This window comes from Octopus bimaculoides, chromosome 16, assembly GCF_046866305.1.
Source record: "Octopus bimaculoides isolate indiv1 chromosome 16, ASM4686630v1, whole genome shotgun sequence".
Classification (NCBI taxonomy): Eukaryota; Metazoa; Mollusca; class Cephalopoda; order Octopoda; family Octopodidae; genus Octopus; species Octopus bimaculoides.
Genome location: NC_142943.1, coordinates 27,928,944 through 27,949,469, shown reverse-complemented (window position 1 = coordinate 27,949,469; position 20,526 = coordinate 27,928,944). Strand labels below are relative to the sequence as shown.

Here is a 20,526-nt window from a genome sequence, read left to right as displayed (position 1 = left end):
ACCTTCATCAGTTTTTTTCACACCATCGGAGCGTGAAGTGCTCCTCACGAATGCAGTTGGTGAGATGGTTATGATCTGTAAACAGTTTGGAGTCGGAACCAGAAAAAAGAAGAATGAACTCTCAATACGTATGCGCACACTGACTTCGAAGAACAGATGAGTAGAATAAAAACGCAATGCAAATATCAATCAAGTTATATGATGGTCTGCATGCCACGTCTGGTGCTACTGTGACGCAGGTTTAATGCAATTTTCTTGTTTTGTTTGCATTGCGAATCCTTTCACTTCTCAAAAGAAATCAACCAAACGCAAATGTTTTATTTGATATATTATTTAGATGATAGGTAAGAATCATTAAAGATTCGATTTAACTGTTTGTGGTATTTAGTTGAGACCAGTTATGTTTTAAGATCAAATGCTGTCCAGGTTAACTTAGAGTTTCATTCTTTGAAGGTCGATAAAATAATACCCAAGTGCTTTATTGGTGATCGGGTAAATTAAATAATTTTATAACTCTTCAAATGTGTGAATGAATTTATAAGAGAAGAGTAATTTAAAACGAAAAACGTTAGCAATAGAAATAAAGAAAAGAAATATCTGAATTAAATTGATTTTATTCACAAAGAAACACACATTCTATTTCATATAATTATTATATGCGAACATGATCCGTTGAGATCTTGCTCACATTTCATTGAAAAGTAAATAATTTTCAGGTGAATTCCATTAAAGTTCAGATCAGTTTCTTTAGTAGGCACTTAGTGTTAGTATTTGAAAAGGCGATACATGTAGAAGATATCATACATAAACGTGAACAATCCAGAACCGAGTGAGCATCCATTTGGGCCTCGGTTACAAGGTTGTGATGTGGATTTTGTTTGAAGGAAAAAGTTGAATAAGCTGTCTGGCCATTAATTTCTTTTTCTGCAACAGAGAAAAGATATGAAAGAAAAAACACAAGAAATATAGCAACATAAATGAAATGATTTCTCTTCATTGACAAGGTACAAGGGAAACGAATAGATGTGGTCTATTGATTCGATAGATCGATGTTATTGATGTTCCGTTTGAGCATCTTTAGGTTAGTGTGAGTAGGGAGTGAATTCCTGAGTGTTGCCTAATCTAGAAAGGAAGGACTGGGAATAATAATTGATGAGGGATCTGGCTGTTGAAATAGCATGTATGAGGGGAGAGGGAGAAGGGGTAAGTGGCTGGTTATCTTTGAGGTAGAGAGGTTCTCGTATTACCAGCGAGATTTATTGGGGGTATTTCTGAGCAAGTTAGTAATGAAGCGTGTTGAGATTTTTAATGACAGCGAGGATTAATATTAACCCATCTGCCAGATTTTAAATGTACAAAGTGGTATCAAACAATCACCGGACTAGTTCTATAGTGTGTTTACAGATGGCAGCACACGGTTAAGTGTGCAGTGAGAGCTAGCAGTGATGGTTATGAGGCAGTGTGCTGAGTGACACCGCTGTGTTTACTTATCGCAAGTTGTGAAATTTGTGTTTTTATCATCACGTGTACGCTGTAGTCTGCGATTTCGTCATGGACAAGAACGTAGAACAAAAAGCCAACGTGAATTAAACTTGGGACGTCTGTTACAGAGACATTGAGCATGCTTCTGCATGCTTACGTTAACGAGGCAATTGGTTGTACGCAATATGTAGAGTGGCACGGGCTCTTCAAAAGCAGAAGAACATCCCTGGAAGACGATGAGCGATTTGGAAGATCTGCGACGAGCGTCACTTCTGGAGATGTGGAAAAAAATCCATCATCTTGTGAATGAAGATCGTCGGTAGACAATCAACGACATTGCTGATGTGGTTGGTCTGTCATATGGATTTGTGCAGACAATCTTAATGTCTGAATTGAACATGCGGCGTGTCTCTGCCAAGTTCTCCCCACTGTTGACCACTGAACAGAAAGAACATCGCGCCGAAGTTTGTCAAGATCTCCGTCAGCCTGCAGTTGATGACCCATACTTCATGTCGAAGAGCATCACCGGTACCGAAAGTTGAGTCTACTAGTACGATCCTGAGGTGAAGCAACAATCGTCACAATGGAAAAGTCCTTCATCTCCACGACTGAACTCAATCCGACAGATCCGCAGCTCAATGAAAATCTGAGGTATTGAGCATTTAGAGTTCGACCGCCAGGGTCAGATCATCTGTCGAGAGTTCTACTTCGGTGTTTTGAAGCGTTTTAGAGAGGACATTCGGCTAAAGCGACCGGATTTGTGAAGCGCGAGGAACTTCACGACGACAATGCATCCTTACTCGTGAGTTTCTCACCAAAAACAACATGGTTACGCTTCCGCACCTGTCCTATTCACCAGATTTAGCACCTGCGGATTTCCATCTCTTCACCAAGATGAAAAAAGGCAGCTTGAAGGCCACCGTTTGAACACCATTGTCAAAATCCAGATTGAAACGCAGAAGGTTTCCGAGTCGCTTAAGGAAAACTACTTCCAAGCCAAAAGTGGCAGGAATGCTGAGACTAGTGTATTGTTGCGCAAGGTGACTATTTCGAAGGATGTGATGCGAAAACTTAGGTAAACAAGTTATTTTTCAAAACGTAACTAGTCCGGGAAGTTTTTGATACCACCGCGTACTTGTGGATTAGTTTTACGACATCCTTTTGAAAGGCTGTTAATTATTAATTTAGTGCTAATCTATTTAACTAAGAATTAAGACTCTAAGTAGAAATAATCATGCGATGAGAAAGAAAGGGATATCTATTAATTTCAGTTCTTACTGCAAGAACTGGAGACAGAAGATCAATTAATTAACGATGAGGAACAAGGAACAGAAACAAAGAACACAATAAGTAAACAATAAAAAATAGTCTTACTGTCAACGAAATAATAAGAGTCGAAAATTCTTATATCACATCCAACAGAGTCAATCTTCTCCAGTGTAAGGGACTGGTTGAGGTTATTCCAAAGTTCTGAAATGGAATGAAAATAAAATAGTTTCCTATTTCTCTCGTGGACTTAATATCATTCATGGCTTCTTTAATATTAAAATTCTTCATATATATATATATATATATATATATATATATATAGCATATTATATTATAAAATAATAATTGTACCAACGCATACCTACGCCAGTAACTTTTAAACAACATCTTTAAGCAACATCTTTTTCATATATTTTTAAATAGCATTCGATTGGCTACACGAAAATTCACCATCTTTCTCTCTGATGAGTGGATGTATTACCTAATAATGATTATAAATTTTAGATTTCATTTCTAAGTGTAATACATTCATGAAACTATTGTAAGATATTTTTAAATTTCAACTTTTTATTTAATCATACATTTATATTTTTATCTATTAATACAATAATATTTTGGACGTATATCTTCTGTGATGATTTTTTGATGTAATTTTCCTGTTCTTATTTTATAATATAATATATAATCGCTCTTATTAAATGTCTAAATACCTTTAATGTTTTAGATATTTTCCTACCAAGAGAAATTATGAAAAATTCAGAATATCATAATCTCATTGAATATATTTGATTAACGATACACACACACACACACACACACACACACACACACACACACATACAAACACACACACACACACACATATATATATATATATACAACACACACACACACACACACACACACACACACACACACACACACACACACACACACACACACACACACACATATATATATATATATATGTGTGTGTGTGTGTGTGTGTGTGTGTGTGTGTGTGTGTGTGTGTGTGTGTGTGTGTGTGTGTGTGTGTGTGTGTGTAAATGAAAAAATGCATTAAATATTAAAAAACGTACGCATAGGACAGGCAGAGAAGGGCCCTAATTCTTCCTCAGTTACCAGCCGGGACACTAATACACAGTTCCCTGCCTTTAATGATAACATCATTAAGGGCTGGGGTCGAATCATTCGACATCATTAACCGCGTCGAATAATCTTTGTCGAACGAATCCAGCCAAGACTGTAATTCTTTTTTCGGTTCTTTTTGCCAAACCGCTAAGTTACGTGAACGTAAACTCAGTAACACCATTGTCAAGTGGTATTGTGCGACAAACACATACACAATAAAACGCGTTGACATGCACACTCACGCACACACACACACAACACACATGCACGCACACACACACCTGCACTCATACACGCGCGCGCACACACATACACACACACATATATAGTCCATGGGAATGGACTAAAAAAATCAGGAGGAAGCACGTGGATGAAGAGGGTCTAAATAGAAGAAAAGTATAACGAAATATAAAGCGAATTTGCACTTACTTCCGTTTATTTCAGTGTAAATGTCAGTTTTGATGCAACGCAAAACGGCTTTAGTATGATTACTCGATGACATGTAGCAACCTTTCAAATGAAAGTTGTAGTCAAACGATTGACAGGTTGATTCTGCTTCACATTTGTAGAAACACTGCGTATAATTAACATCATATGTGACACCCAAATCATTGTTGCTAGGAAGATACCCGTTGTAAATGAAATCCACAGGGCATCTTCCTGAAAGAATAAAACAGATAAATGAACGTTTTGGGTTCGGTTTTCGTGATGGTAGTGGGATGATTTTATGAAGAGTTTTATTGTTTTAGATTAATGAGAAATAATGGATGAATAAAAAGTATTGGGTAAAGATATAATAATAATAATAATAATAATAATAATAATAATAATAATAATAATAATAATAATAATAATAATGGCAAAAAAGAGAAGTAACGAGAATGGATACCTAGATCAGACGAAAGGGTGGGAGAGTTTTGATCAGTTGCCAGGACTGTATCGAAGCAGAGGAAAACAGCTTACGGTGGCATAAATAAATTCCGTAGTTTCCAAATTAACACAGGGTACCACGGCGAAGTGAAATTCACGTCTCCTTCTAAACCATAGAAATGGGATTAGCCAATCTGACAACATCAACATCAAACGAGATATCTCTTAAGGTGAGTCCTTCAACCCATTACTTTTTTGCATGCCATTTATCCCACTCTCAAACGAACTGTGTAACACCAGGTATGGATTCAAAATGTACAATATTATAGTAAATCATCTGTTTTATATGAACGATCTGAAGCTGTTTACAACTGGTAAAAACAAAAAGAAATAAAAAGAAGGAAAACGAAAAGAATAGAGAAGAAAAATATTTAATCAAACAGTTTTGTGTAAATATGATGGAATTCTGTCATTTTAGTCCTCCAAGGCGCGATGTTAATAACACGCAAACATATTTCTTCTCATGCATTTTGAGTATTGAAAGTGTAGCAAATTCAGAATATTTTCTGAGAATACGCACTTTCAAGTCTTTTTCAAAATTGCAGCCGTTTGTAGCAAAATGTTCGGCAAGTTCTGTCGAACTACTGTTATTGTGCCTGACGTCATATCTGTGCCCATTAAATCTTTTGTTTAATTGTTCTCTTGTACAACCAACATAAATCAAGTTGTGTTTTGCGCATTCTGCCGCGTACACCAAATGGGAATCTCTACATGTCCCACCTTATGTATAAGTCATAACATTTCTATTATGATTCCTGATGGAATTCACTTGATACATGTTGTTACACAATGAACAAGCTTTACCTCTCTTGCGGCTGTTTTTTAAGTAACAGCGTGCAGATACTCCACGGTTAGTGTTCTTTGAGTCAGAAGAAGAGGTTAATAGTTCTCTTATATTCTTATCTCATCTAAAGACTACAATAGGCGGCTGAGGAAATATCTGTTCGAAACGAGGATATGTTTCTGCAACAGCCGGTAACTTTCATGCAACACTTTTGAAATGCCAGCGAAATTTCTGTGTCAGTTATTTGCTAAAAGAATTATGTCACAAATTGTACTAAAGTTGTTTGCTAAAATTATTCGTGTAAGTTAGACTTTCTTTGCTAATCTTAGCTATCTCATTTGCTATTTCCTTTGATCGTGATTCACTGTAACCAAGTTTGACATAATGGTGTACAAGAGCATTTGCATGTTTCCAGAAATTCCATGTGTCTGTACAAATCCGTTTTATCCGCAAAAATTGGGACTTCGGATTTGACTGAATTATGTGGTTGATCAGATCTCTCTCTCTCTCTCACTCTCTTTATCTATCTATCTATCTATCTATCTATCTATCTATCTATCTATCTATCTATCTATCTATCTATCTATCTATCTCTACTGACGGACGTGCTGTCACATCGGCTGCAGAGGTAAACCTTTTTTTTTTTTACCTTATATTGCCCACATTTGTTTAAAAGTTTTTCATATAATCTGTGCGAAGCACCCAAGCTTCATTTGTGTATTTTTTCGAAGGGAGGAATTGGCCCCTAGGGGCATAAATTTTTCTCGGCATTTGGGAAAATGTCGAGAAACATTGTTTTGGAACGCTGTTCCAGTCCGTTCTTCGAACATCACTTCCCTAGCCTTGGAACGCTAGATAAGAAAAAGAATGAAAACTGCACGCGCACACAAAAAGAAATTTCTAAGAACGTCATCAAAACAGCAACCACACATATTGACAGCCCTCTCACCACCACCACCACCACCACCACCACCAATATGAAAGCTATGTCTGCTACGATCACCACCGGCAACAGCAGCAGCAGCAACAACAACAACAACAGCAACAACAGTGCATCAAAACCAACCACGACCAAAGTCTCTGCTACTACAGCAGTCTCCACAGCTACCGACACCACCACCACCACCAGTGACGACAACAACAAAAGAACAAACTTTGCTGATGCACTCAGACAAAAAAAAAAACAATTTTGCACTTCACAACAAAAGAAATTCAAGAAACAAAAAAAACTATTAAGCCAACAAGGACCAAGACTAAAATTAAAAATACCTCAAAAAATCATTCATGATGTACAAAAACAAACTATCACATACAAATTTTGAACACAAAAACAAGAAAACCAGAGCAACCAGCAACAGAAATTATTGAACAATGTTTGTATCCTATATTGGCCCACAAGAAATACATAAACTGGTCAAGCAGTTTCGCCAGCGTGCAAGTTAGATTTGACAGCGAAGAGAAAGCGAAAGAGTTATCCACGCTGACTCTTCGTTCCGAAAATATAATATTGGTACCTTGGACAAAGGGTAACCAAAGTATCGATAAAAAATGTCCCTCCAGAAGTGGAACCACAATGGCTGTTATCAGCTATTTGTTATCACATGGAAGGAAACTACTGCATTAAAGCAGGAAGACTGGAATGGAAAAAAATTCGATGTCCTATTACAGATTACACAGGAAGAATCAAAAGAAATTCCAACTCAAATTGAGCTGCCAGACGGCCACACCCTCTACGTTGTGGTAGAAGGTAGAAGGCCTCGATGCTACCTGTGTGGCATCGAAGGGCACCTCAAAAAAGATTGCCCAACAGCAACAGATAACAAAAAACAACAAGAAGAAAAAACAGCCAAAAAAGGACCTCTACTACCCACACAAAGAACGAGCAAAAGGAGCAAGACAGAAGAATCCCACAAACCAAACCCGCCTACACCAACAAATGTACCCGAAAAAACACAAACAACAACTACAAGAACTAAGGAAACTGTAAAAGCAAAAGACAATACAAAAACTAATTCCCTTTCTCGCACATCACATACACCACAAGCAGATAATCAACAACCATCAACAAACAAACACACAAGCACACGACATGCCCTTACCCCCTTCCGATTCCTCAGAAGACTCGTCCCAGGACGAAAGTAGCAGTAGTGAGTGGCAAATAGCCCGAAAAGGGCGGAGGAAAAGGAGTAAAAAAAGAACCAAACCAAATGCAAACACCAACAAAGCAGGGAGATATACATCTCCCGAAACCATCGTCTCCAAACATACCACAAACAACATCAACACCACAAGAACACATACAGAAAACATGCTCACAGCAATAGACACTACAAACACAGAATTAATGAACTACATAAATACAAAAACAAACATGACAAAAAACAACATCAAAACAAACAACCACCCATACACGACGCCACCTAATCATATAAAAATTTACCATATCACACCAACATTACACCACACTTTAAAATCCCTCTACCCCAATGCGGTAGGGGGATGCCAAAAATATTTAGCCAAGAAACTTTACAGCAGCCTCCTTAACGAACATTCAAAGGAAAAAACAACCGAACTTTCGAACGGTAAGTAACTCTCTGTTTCTTTTTAAGCAGAGCGTTACTTGCATTAATTTCGTAAATAAATTTTTTCAATTAGTGACATTAATGCCCGAGGTTACTGTGGTCTTTTCGTAGGTCTTTCTTTCCACGGATAACCTCCCCATTTCTTGGGATTAAAAAATTTTTTTTTTTACATACCCCAAACGTTTTCGATACCTTTTGATCGTTATCCCCATTTTTTCTCGTCCCCTCGAAAAGAAAAACTCTACATTGTATTTGTCCCATCTATGTTGAGCCTTGTGTGGCTAATAAAGAAATCTATCTATCTATCTATCTATCTATCTATCTATCTATCTGTCTGTCTGTCTGTCTGTCTGTCTGTCTGTCTGTCTGTCTGCTTTACTGCCTGTCTGTCTGTCAGCCTGTCTGTCTGTCAGCCTGTCTGTCTGTCAGCCTGTCTGTCTGTCAGCCTGTCTGTCTGTCAGCCTGTCTGTCTGTCAGCCTGTCTGTCTGTCAGCCTGTCTGTCTGTCTGTCTGTCTGTCTATCTATCTATCTATCTATCTATCTATCTATCTATCTATCTATCTATCTATCTATCTATCTAAACGCCTAGTAATAGAGGGTATATAAGCAGTGACTTAGTGAAGTCTTAAAGTTGCCACTGATGACGTCTCAAAAAAGAATTGAATTTAGTTTCTTTGATCGCTTCTCTAGAATCGTTAGAACGCCGGATAAAATGATTTGCGGTGATAAACTATATTCAAGTCAAGAACTGGGCTTCATGTAATCGATTATAGTTCCTGCCACAAAATTTCAGCCATTGTCATTATAGTAGACAGGATTAAAAAAAAACAACACACTACTACTACTACTACTACTACTACTACTACTACTACTACTACTACTACTACTCTCGGTGATTTTTTGTCCCGATCCAAAATTTAAATTTTCATTCTCTGAAACGAAAACTCTACAAACAATTTTTTTTATCTACAGACACCATTCTACATTGACCTGAGAAATCGCAGAGACTTTTCAAATGCAGACGGTTTTGTCTCTCTTTGGACTAAAACATAGAACACATGTCAAAGAATGAAATAAATCCAGAAGATTCAAATTTGTTTACCGTCTCTATATTTAGTCGGCACAGATCTTCTCAACTGATAAAAATGGGTGTTAGTTGCGTCTATTAGCATTTTCTCTGTTGAGTCATCTTCGTATAAAATACAGCTTGGATTTATCGTTCTGCTCACGAAGGATTTACACACCGAAGTTTCAAAACACTTCTTCGAACAGTCGAAGACATCCACGTCAAGTGTCATCAATATTTTACCTTCTTTGAGAGTACAGTCTTCTACTTTCATAAAATACTTCAGATATTCAACTGTAACAAAGCCAGGCAAATTAAACAACCAAAATAAGATGACGAAAATAAAAGATTGTGAAAATAGATAATAATAAAGAAATAGAATATTAAATGTTTGACGATCAATATTGATGTTTTTAACATAAAAGAAGTGATAAAGTTGTTACTACCATAGTGTAGGTACAAAGCATCTTGGGATGTATTATCTGTTTAATGAAAATGACTGCGAATGAGTGTTTAAAGTTGTTTAATTAATTCTATTATTTAAATGATTCACATGTTATATCCTATAATATTTAACGGTTGTGTATTGTAAAGTTGGCCCCAATGTCAGCACTTTGTTATATTTAACAAAATGCTTACAAACTGACGAAAAACTGAATTATAATCAATGGAAATTATGTTAAGAATTGAATTCGTCATTACACGGCTGTTTTATTTTGAACTCAGAATTAAAAATTTTTTATTCAACTAATTTACTCTGAGAAGGAAAATTTTTTCCTTCACTGAACTTATAAATTAAATGTTTGTGTAGTGATTTTCATAATTTTCATATATATAAGTCTATATATTGATATAAATCTACTTACGTCCATTTCCAAATTTCAATGAAATGTAGAAGAGAACTGCAACGAAAATTTATTTTGTAAAATATTTCATATTCACGTTTAACATTATTTTACAAACAATAAAGATGAAAGGAATATGAAAGTGTTATATGCATAATTCGATAACAAATACGACGGTGACCACCACTATATCACCATAAAATTATCCATTGAAATAATGAGGGAGAGCGTAAATTGGAGAGGGATAGAAAGAGGGGGAACAGAAGAGAGAGGGAGAGGAGGAGTGAGTGTGAGACAAAGAGAGAGGAACAGAAATAGAAAAAGTAGATGAAGAAAGAAAAAGAAATATTTTCAAACGAGGTAAGAAGCATCAGTATTTCTTGGAAGAGAAAATTCTAGACATTTCAGAAAAGATTGTGAAAGTATTACGTAAATAAGGAACGGGACAAAGAGTAGTGAATCAAAGAGTTTTTAAATCGAAATTACATACGTATTGAAGAGGAAAAAATAAATCACCTGAATGAATAATAACCATTGTCAAGAGGTGGAAGGGAAAGAATTCCGAAATTGAAATTGATTACTAATTTTTAGTAAGTTTGGGGTTAACTGCGGACATGTTTTAGTCTTATCAGGCATTCGTTAGAAAATATACCCCAATACGTATTTAACCAGATCATAGAATATAATTTTGTGTGAAAATTATTCACTGAATAGGCATTGGTTTCAAATTATACGATGGAATGTTTCGTAAGACTTCCTTCTGTAAGCGGAACACAAACTGTACAACCAAAAATATAATGAGATAGTTGACCACATCGTTTCTTGTGATCCATTCATTGCCAAGCGCAATTATGCTCCTGGAAAGGAATCTATCTTCACAGGATCATATACCATCATTTGAAGACAAGAATGGATAAGAAGTTATAATAGTATGCATGAAACATGAAACATTATAACGACCTGACCACAATGAACTGGGGAAGGACAGACAAAGATATCAAGGAAAACAGTACAAGAATAAATTCATCAAAGAATAGAACAATAATATCAAATTCTTTTTGTCTAAACATTATCCAGTGAGAAACTGTCAATGAAATTAAAATGAACAAGAAGCAGACATGAATTTAAAAGCAATATCACTAATAACTGAAGTACAAGATATGATAAAATAAATAAGCAAAATCGTAAAAGCCATATCAACGTTATTCTCAGTCCAAAAGATGATCCAGTTAAACTCGGCCCACGCAAGATGCTTTCAGTTTAATCGTACATCTAAAATAGTTCCATTCTCTGTATGCAAAACATTCCATATATAATCATCGGCCAATAAAATATTTACATTTTACACAACACATATTGTAAAAAATCACAGCGAAACAATGTAACACAACACATTCTCTAAACATTAACTTATCCAATAAAATAAACAAAATATATTCATATATATGCGAGAAAATAAAATCGTTTTCGCCAGGACGGACGTACGTTCACGCGAAACGAACGGACGCACGTCCCGTTCGTTCACGACGAGAACGGACGTCCGTACACGCGAAACGAACGGACGCACGTCCCGTTCGTTCACGACGAGAACGGACGTCCGTGCACGCGAAACGAACGGACGCACGTCCCGTTCGTTCACGACGAGAACGGACGTCCGTGCACGCGAAACAAACGGACGCACGTCCCGTTCGTTCACGACGAGAACGGACGTCCGTGCACGCGAAACGAACGGACGCACGTCCCGTTCGTTCACGACGATAACGGACGTCCGTGCACGCGAAACGAACGGACGCACGTCCCGTTCGTTCACGATGAGAACGGACGTCCGTGCACGCGAAACGAACGGACGCACGTCCCGTTCGTTCACGACGAGAACGGACGTCCGTGCACGCGAAACGAACGGACGCAATATATATATATAAAATATATAGTTTTAGGGAAAATAACCAATTTTCAAGAACTCATCGATGAAAATCCACTATCACATATAGAAAAATTAATAATTAAAAGCACAATAAATGAGTATAATATAAAGTAAAGTAAATATCATAAGATAAATATAATAAAAAGATTACACGTGTTTCATAACCAATTTTCAAATAGAAAAGAAATTTAAATCGATTAAAATCAATTGAAATTATCGAAAATAAATTCTATTCAAAAATATAGCTACTCGTCAGATCGTAAGTAGAACAATAATTAGATATATATCTCAACCAACAATAAGTACCAAATGAATTAATATGAAATACTTATTATATAAAGATAGAAAAATTATTAAAAAAATATCATAATATCAAAATAATAACCATTCAATAATCATCCCTTCATCCATTATAATAACATGTATATTATATACAAAAAACATCTTACATAAATTAACATTGTTTTAAATTATCATTGTTTTAAATACAAGTTGAACGAAGTTTAAGTTTAAAATAATAATGAAGATAAAATTAGTACATATTTAACCGGTGTAATAGTTAAAGCTATACTATTTAAAGCTAAAGCCGTTTATTTAATTATAATTAAAGATCAATTGAATAATAGAAAAATACAAGATTATTTATTTCTACAAACGTAATAATAAAAAATATGAATGAAAAAATTAGGAAAGAAAAAATTATTAAGAATAAAAGATTAAACTTTATATATATATACAAAGTTTTGATTTAAAAAAAAACTTTAACGATATTATAAACTATAAAGATTAATAATTAATCAAATATTATTAAACAAGAATAATCGAAAATATATCAACACTATTCAAATCGAAGTTCTAATATTATGTTGAAATGAAACTATAACTTCTAAATAATTTAGTGTTAAATAAGTTATCTATTAAAAATAATCTATAAAGAACCAAATGAATAGTATAAAAACAAGAATACATATTATTTTCAAATAGTAGAAAATCTTTAGCAAAGTGAAAACAGTACTTATCCAAATTTTTCCGTAATTCAAACTGAAAACTAAGACGTTATGTAATAGCTATAGCGTTTTAAGCAAGAGTTCGCGCGAAAATGCTACGTTAAAATAGAACGTTAAAATAGAGAATAGAATACGAATGCATGAATGAAGTAATAATACTTAAATAAATGAATGAAAAATTTAAAATTAATATAACTAACAACATAAAAAGAACAAAAAACTATAGTTATCTTATAAAACATATTAATAAATATTAAATTCTAATATATAATAAATAAATAATAATATTAATAGTCGTAAATTAAATAATATGAAATAAACTAGAATACTACTATTGATTTAGTCTTATCAAAATCGTAGTGTCATTGTAATATAAAACCTTAGACTTACTAAAATATTAACCTACCAATAAAAACAAAATATAGCTACTAGAATAATTAAATAGATACCCCAACACACACCCTAATACATACACATATATATACATACATATATATATATATATATATATATATATATATATATATATATATATATATATATATATATATATATATATACACATATATATATATACACTTACATACATATACAAATATACATACTTATATATAAAATATATAAACATATATACATACGAATATACAAAATAATATACGTCTATACACACAACATACACACATATATACACATAAACACTAATAAAAGCATATACATAAAAACATACATACACATATATACATAAATACACACATATATATAAATACATATCACACATATAGACCAAAACATACACACTAGCATATATATATATATATATATATACATAAATATATATCTACACATACACACATGTACCTACCAAAACATACATATAAAAACAAATACACTCATACACACATATAATAAATAAAGAATAATATATATAAATACACACTCACCCTCCCATGCTCTCAAATATACATATTATATAGATACACATATACAGACATATATACATACATATAAAAATACACATATATACACAGAAAAAGCATTCATATACATATACATATATACATATACATATATACATATATATACATATATATATACACATATACATAAATATATATATATACACTTATATATATATACCTACTAATTTATATAGACAAATTACACACACTCACATATATACTTATACCCATATATATATATATATATATATATATATATATATATATATATATATATATATATATATATATATATATATATATATATATATATATATATATATATATATATATATACACATTTACATAAGTACATACATAAATATACATATACATATACACAAAAATACTCATAACTATATATATAAAAAAATATACAAAATATACACACAAATAAAAATTCACTCAAATAAATATATAAATAAGGAATATTCTAAAACAAAATTACACTCACGCACTCACTCACACGCACAATATATATAAATATACATCTATACTCACAAATATATATCTTTATACATACATGTAAATACAAATATACACTCAATATACACAAACATATATAAAAAAAACACATATATATACACTTAAACCTATATAAATACATACGTAAACATATATACATACACCTAAAAATATACATACATACTAACGCATATAGACTAAAACACACACACACTCATATATATACATATACATGCATATACACATACCCATATAAACAAAATAAATAAAAAATCATTAGCTAAAGTTTTTATATAAATAAAGTAGTTTATGTCTACATTTTATTTTTCGTTCATCAAAAGAATTAAGTAAATTATTATCCTTATGAAATAATATCTCTTTAAGTTCATTATTACATAAATTACAAAAGTTATTACCTATATGATATGATTTAGCTTTACAAACTATCTCCCATTTTAAAATATAGTTAATATTTTTAGCTTTAAGTTCCCAAATATATTTACTGAGACCAGTAGAATTAATTAAATTTCTATTCTTAAATGAGTGCATATGTTGAGCTACTCTTAATTTAATTTTATTAGAAGTCGAACCTATATAAATCTTATTTAAATTATAACCATTATGTTTATTTTCATTCAATAATTTCACTATACATTTATACACTACATCTTTCAAATTACATTTATTATTAAAATTACATTTAGTTTTATCTAAACATGTACAATTAATTATATCCTGGTCAACATTATTACTATTAAAATTAATATTAGAATAATTATTAAATTTAAATTTGTAGTACTTATTTAACTTAAATTTATTAAAAGAAGAGATAATATTAGCAACATTATTAGTAGTGGAATAACCTACACCAAAATTATTTTTAGAAAAAATATAATGATATTTTTTATTATCTCTAAGGAATAAATCAATAACTTTAAAAACTTCATTAATAATGTTAGTTTTAACTTGAACACCGTATGGAATAATTAACCAGAGTTTGTTCTTATTATAGATATTATTGAATTTATTATTAGTATTATTAAATTTATTATTATCATTAAAAAAATTAAAATAATATTTAAAATTGTTTCCATTAAAATTAAGTTTATGTTTAGGTAATTTATTATAATACCAATTATTCTTATTATTCTTATTATTACCTAAGAAGACATTATCATGAGTATAAAAGTTATGTTTATTAAAAAGGTCATTATTATTATAATTATTATTACTACAATTATAAAAATATTTCAGATTATTAAAAAATGTTATATTATTAGTATATCCCGCTTCTTGCAGGGCTTTATTATAATAAGGTGCATGTTTTTAAAAAATCTCTATATTAGAAGATAGTAAAGATATTCTCTTACCTATAGTAAATGTTAAGGATTTTTTAATTGAGGGTGGGTGATTGCTTTTAGCATGAATGTATTTAATATTTTCATTAATCTTATGGTAAGGTTGGGTATTACCAGTAGATAAATTAAAATTAGCATCTAAATAATTAACGTTATAATACTCATTATAAATAATAATCTTTAAACCATTTCTTTTAAAAAAACTATATATTCTCTTCTTATATAATTCTAGTTGTCTATTAGTGCAATTTTTAGTAAGTAATAAAAGGTCATCCCTATATAAACCACCCTCCAATTTTAAGTTTTCAAGTTCAAGTTCAGATAATAAATATATACCTACTAAATCAGTTACCTGTGCTGAATCAGGCGCCCCCATTGGTATATCAAAATAATCTCTGGCATCTTTTCTAGCCCACAATTTATTATCATATTTAATCAATGACTTCCTAGCCATTTTAAGTACATTTACTTCATCTTTAGTCATACCTACTTTCTTCATAGCAAAAATTAGGGCCTTATTTAGTACAATTTCATTTATAGAAGAATAATAATTGTCAATATCAATTTGAATAAATTTATACCTATATTTATCATTAATACTATTAAACCAATTTAAAGTATCAACTGTGGAATTCCATAATTTAAGATAATTAATTCCATTTAACTTGTTAATATATTTATCTAAAATTATTTTACTTAATTTACCTAGATCTGACTTACAAGGACAAATAAGCCTAACTTTAGGGTCAGAATAAAAATTGTCTTTATGGTCTTTTAAAGTAATTCTAGGGTGCATCGGTACATAAGGTTCTGTCTTACTATCAAGTTCGTATTTAAACATTATTAATTTAGAGGCCTTATTAATCAAATTTAAAGTATTTTCTGGAACTATCTCATATTTTTTATTAATTTCTTTCTCTAATAAATAATCATATAGTTTTACATCTAGTTTATATAAGTTCCTAGTTTTATCAGATTGTACAATAATACCATCCATATTTCTAAATTGTTTAATTTTAATGGCTAAATTTCTTAAATAATCATTATGTCTATTTGGATATTTATGAAATTTAATATTTTTCACTACTTTCCAAATATTATCCTCTAAAATCTGTAAATCCCTATTATACGGTGGTTCTTTTCTGGATTTAAATTTAGAATTAATGTAATTTAAATTATCTACATCATGAACATTGGTAATATTATGAATATTATTAAAATAAGCTTTCCATTTCATTCTAGTAATAAATTCCTTAATATTATTAATAAGTTTCAAAATATATTCCTTTCTAGATGGTATGGGGATATTCTTCAAAGATGAATTCCAAAACAGTGGCTCAATCCTACCTGTAAATTCCATAATCAACGAAAAATTGAAAGTTAAATGCAAACAACAAACGTTAATTATAAATTAGAAAATTATAATAATATTAGGGACAAAATCCAAAATTACAGGTAAAAAACTCAATTAAAATCAATTTATAAAAAATTAATATTAAATTGAGCCTTATAGATAAAGTATATATAAAATATATAGTTTTAGGGAAAATAACCAATTTTCAAGAACTCATCGATGAAAATCCACTATCACATATAGAAAAATTAATAATTAAAAGCACAATAAATGAGTATAATATAACGTAAAGTAAATATCATAAGATAAATATAATAAAAAGATTACACGTGTTTCATAACCAATTTTCAAATAGAAAAGAAATTTAAATCGATTAAAATCAATTGAAATTATCGAAAATAAATTCTATTAAAAAATATAGCTACTCATATATATATATATATATATATATATATATATATATATTGTATAAGTGTGTTCTGTGGGGTCTCAGTCGTGATGACTAAAATATTATATAATTAAAAACATGATGTATTAAAGATAAAATGAGACGCTTACATACAAATAATTTGAAAAAATAATTTCTCCTCAATATCCTCTCTGTTTTCTAGGTTGAAATGGCTGTCAAGAACGAAATGTTACTAGTTTAAATCTATCATCTTGATGAAGGATAATCATTATATGAACTTCGTATCGATTTATCACTATTAGCTGGCATTGTATTCCTCAAGTGAAGTGTTTATATCTATTCAATACATCTTATGAAGGTACTCCGGATGAAAAGGTATTGACATAACGCTTGAGATGGCATACGAACACTAAATAATACATTTATATATACATATGTATGGTTATGTGTGTCTGTGTGCGTGCGTGCGTGCATGTGAATGTATGTGTGTTTGTTTGCATGTACTTACTACACTCAAGTTGTGAAAAATACCAATAATTTTGTCAAAACAAAGAAACCATTGATACATTTCATATCTAAAGACATTGCCGTTTTTTATTTTAAAAAAAATTCCAATAATTCTTAGATGTGACATTTCCCGCTGTGAGTTGAAACTAAAGGGTCACAATCATTTATAAAGTATATTGTCACTTGTGTTATTAAAACAATGACAGCTATTTCATCATAGATTATATCGCACTCAATCAACTGTTTTAAGATCATCAAAAAATGCGAGCTCCTTCAACATGTAGCAATAACAATCTCAGATGAAATATTTCTTCTTGCTTTGGACTTAGAAATTAAAGTCTTGAAATAATTTTCTCTTCTCGTCTCTCGCGTAGTTTCCAGTCATCCCTTTGTCACACACATAATGATAAGAAATATCAATATGTAACTGGCGTCTTGTATTCTTATATCATTTACTAAGGACAAACCATAATGGTTGAGGCGTGTTACGACGGGCAACTATGTCTCTCTCTAACACTTCTTTCTCCTTACTTTCTCTGAAAAAGACGGATTCTTGTTGCAAATGCACTGTCAGCCAGTATAATAGCATGGTGTCTGTTATGTATTCTTTTTAATTTAAGCGAGACATCACTCCAGGTACACTCACACGTCTCCCATGAAAATGACGTTTTACTTCATCATGTACAACTTCCCTGTCCTTCTTCCTTCACTGCAAACAATCTGATCTATTTCCAACGAGTCATCTGCATGTAACATTATCAAGATATGACCATATGGCAATTGATTCTTCCGATACTCATCAGTGAGCAAATGAGCAAGCAACTCTATCGAAAACGTGTCTCGTTTTAACGTCATTCAAAAGTTATTTTAGTTTTAGTTTGAAACACCTTGCTCCCAGATCTGGTCTTTTTGAGAGATTTTCTTCATGAAATAAGTTATCCTTAATTTCTGGTCACTTTAGATTACATGCTATAAAATGAAAATATCAGGTGAGCTATGTTGACTTACTAAAGCCATTGTCTTGTAATACCGTTTTCGCATGTTTCTTGGAAATTCTTGGAATGAAGACGGGAGAATAAGTGCGTGTGTCGAGCCTGAAAACCAGCATAATGCGCACCGTTATTTAAATGAATAGCTAAGCTTCTCTAAAGTTTCACATTCAATATTTGTTGTTGGTTTCTGAATTTGTAAGCAGAAGTCTACTGCGCAATGCTGGGAGATTTTTTCCTCCTTGAATAATGGGATTGAACTCCTTATGTTTGACTACTCTGCTGCAACATTGTGATATTTCATCGATTGTGAACATTTCCTGTCATTTGTTGTTGCCATCTTGGTTCACGGAAAGGAGAAAAACCGCCTTTGTGGTTTTGCGCGTCGCACGTAAGATGTAGGTCTTCAAATTGTTGACGCTGAAGTGTGGTGAAACATTGATTCTTGTTTGAAGTATGCCCCATAAAAAGTAATCGAGAAGGTTGAGATCTGGGCTATTACCGGGACAGATATTCGTCCTCACAAAAAATGGCACATTCTTACCAAGGAAGACCCGTGTTGCTTTTCACCCATAACATGGTGCAGAATCCTGGATAAGCACCTCGTTGTCAAGCCCAAACTTCTGCTCCATCCAAAACAACAGAGAGTTCTTCAGGATGTCCAGATACTCCTTTGTGCCGACCTTCAAACCAGACTCAATGAAGTGTGGGTCCATGACACTTTCATCACTCGCCGCGGTTCCAAATACCACCATAGAGCCAGGGTTCTTAGTATTAAACACAAGGAGGACGCCAGAAAGGTTGTATGCAATCACTCAAGAATTTCTGCGATTCATCTCAACGTCCACAGTGAACTTCATTTCGTCCACAAACACAAGAGTTTTTTTTTCCTGCACCTTGATGCTTGACGAATGGCAGAAGCTTTGGGCATCTCTCGGCTCTGATTGCTTTGGCCCCTTGGCTGTTAGGTGGGTGACGGTGTCATGGAACATAGTTATGCCAAGGTTCCTTTTCACAACCCTGGACACCGTGGAAAGGGACACATTGCCTCTGTTTGAAAAGAGTTGTCATGGATGCGGATGGGTTGGTTTCAACCGAGCGTTTCAGGTCAGTGAGGAACTTTGGTTTGCGCTTGGAATCACTTCGACTTTTGCGTTCTTTTCTATCAATCTTTACCACTTCTTTAAATTATTTATACATGCAATAAACTGTTGCCTTTGGAAGTTTCGTCAACTTAACAATTTTATTGGCAATGTGCCCGGTGCATGCCAAAACAATAATGGAGGAACGATTCTGTTGTTCCATGACTTTCTGTTGTTGAATCAGTTCGCTATTTACCTGAAAAATGAAGAGCAGGATAATATTTTCAAGCAAGCAAGGTTTTGTCAAAAGAATGAAACACACAAGCATCCGAACATTACATAT

At 32.4% G+C, this 20,526-nt stretch overlaps 1 protein-coding gene across 2 annotated transcripts in view; it reads right to left on the bottom strand.

Moving 5' to 3' along the window:
- Window positions 1-598: 598 nt before the first annotated feature.
- Window positions 599-20,526, bottom strand: part of LOC106882685 (uncharacterized) — a 36,032-nt gene continuing 16,104 nt past the window's right edge. Inside the window, exons 1-6 of one of the 2 annotated variants that reach the window (XM_089364271.1) lie at window positions 13,030-13,060; window positions 10,112-10,147; window positions 9,282-9,539; window positions 4,312-4,542; window positions 2,857-2,952; window positions 599-924 (exon numbers count right to left, since the gene is read on the bottom strand). In XM_089364271.1, the coding sequence (XP_089220397.1) occupies window positions 734-924; window positions 2,857-2,952; window positions 4,312-4,542; window positions 9,282-9,519 (756 nt within the window). In that variant the 5' untranslated portion in view covers window positions 9,520-9,539; window positions 10,112-10,147; window positions 13,030-13,060 and the 3' untranslated portion in view covers window positions 599-733. Of the gene's footprint in view, window positions 925-2,856; window positions 2,953-4,311; window positions 4,543-9,281; window positions 9,540-10,111; window positions 10,148-13,029; window positions 13,061-20,526 lie in introns of those variants that run through there. The other variant, XM_089364270.1, reaches the window with a different exon arrangement.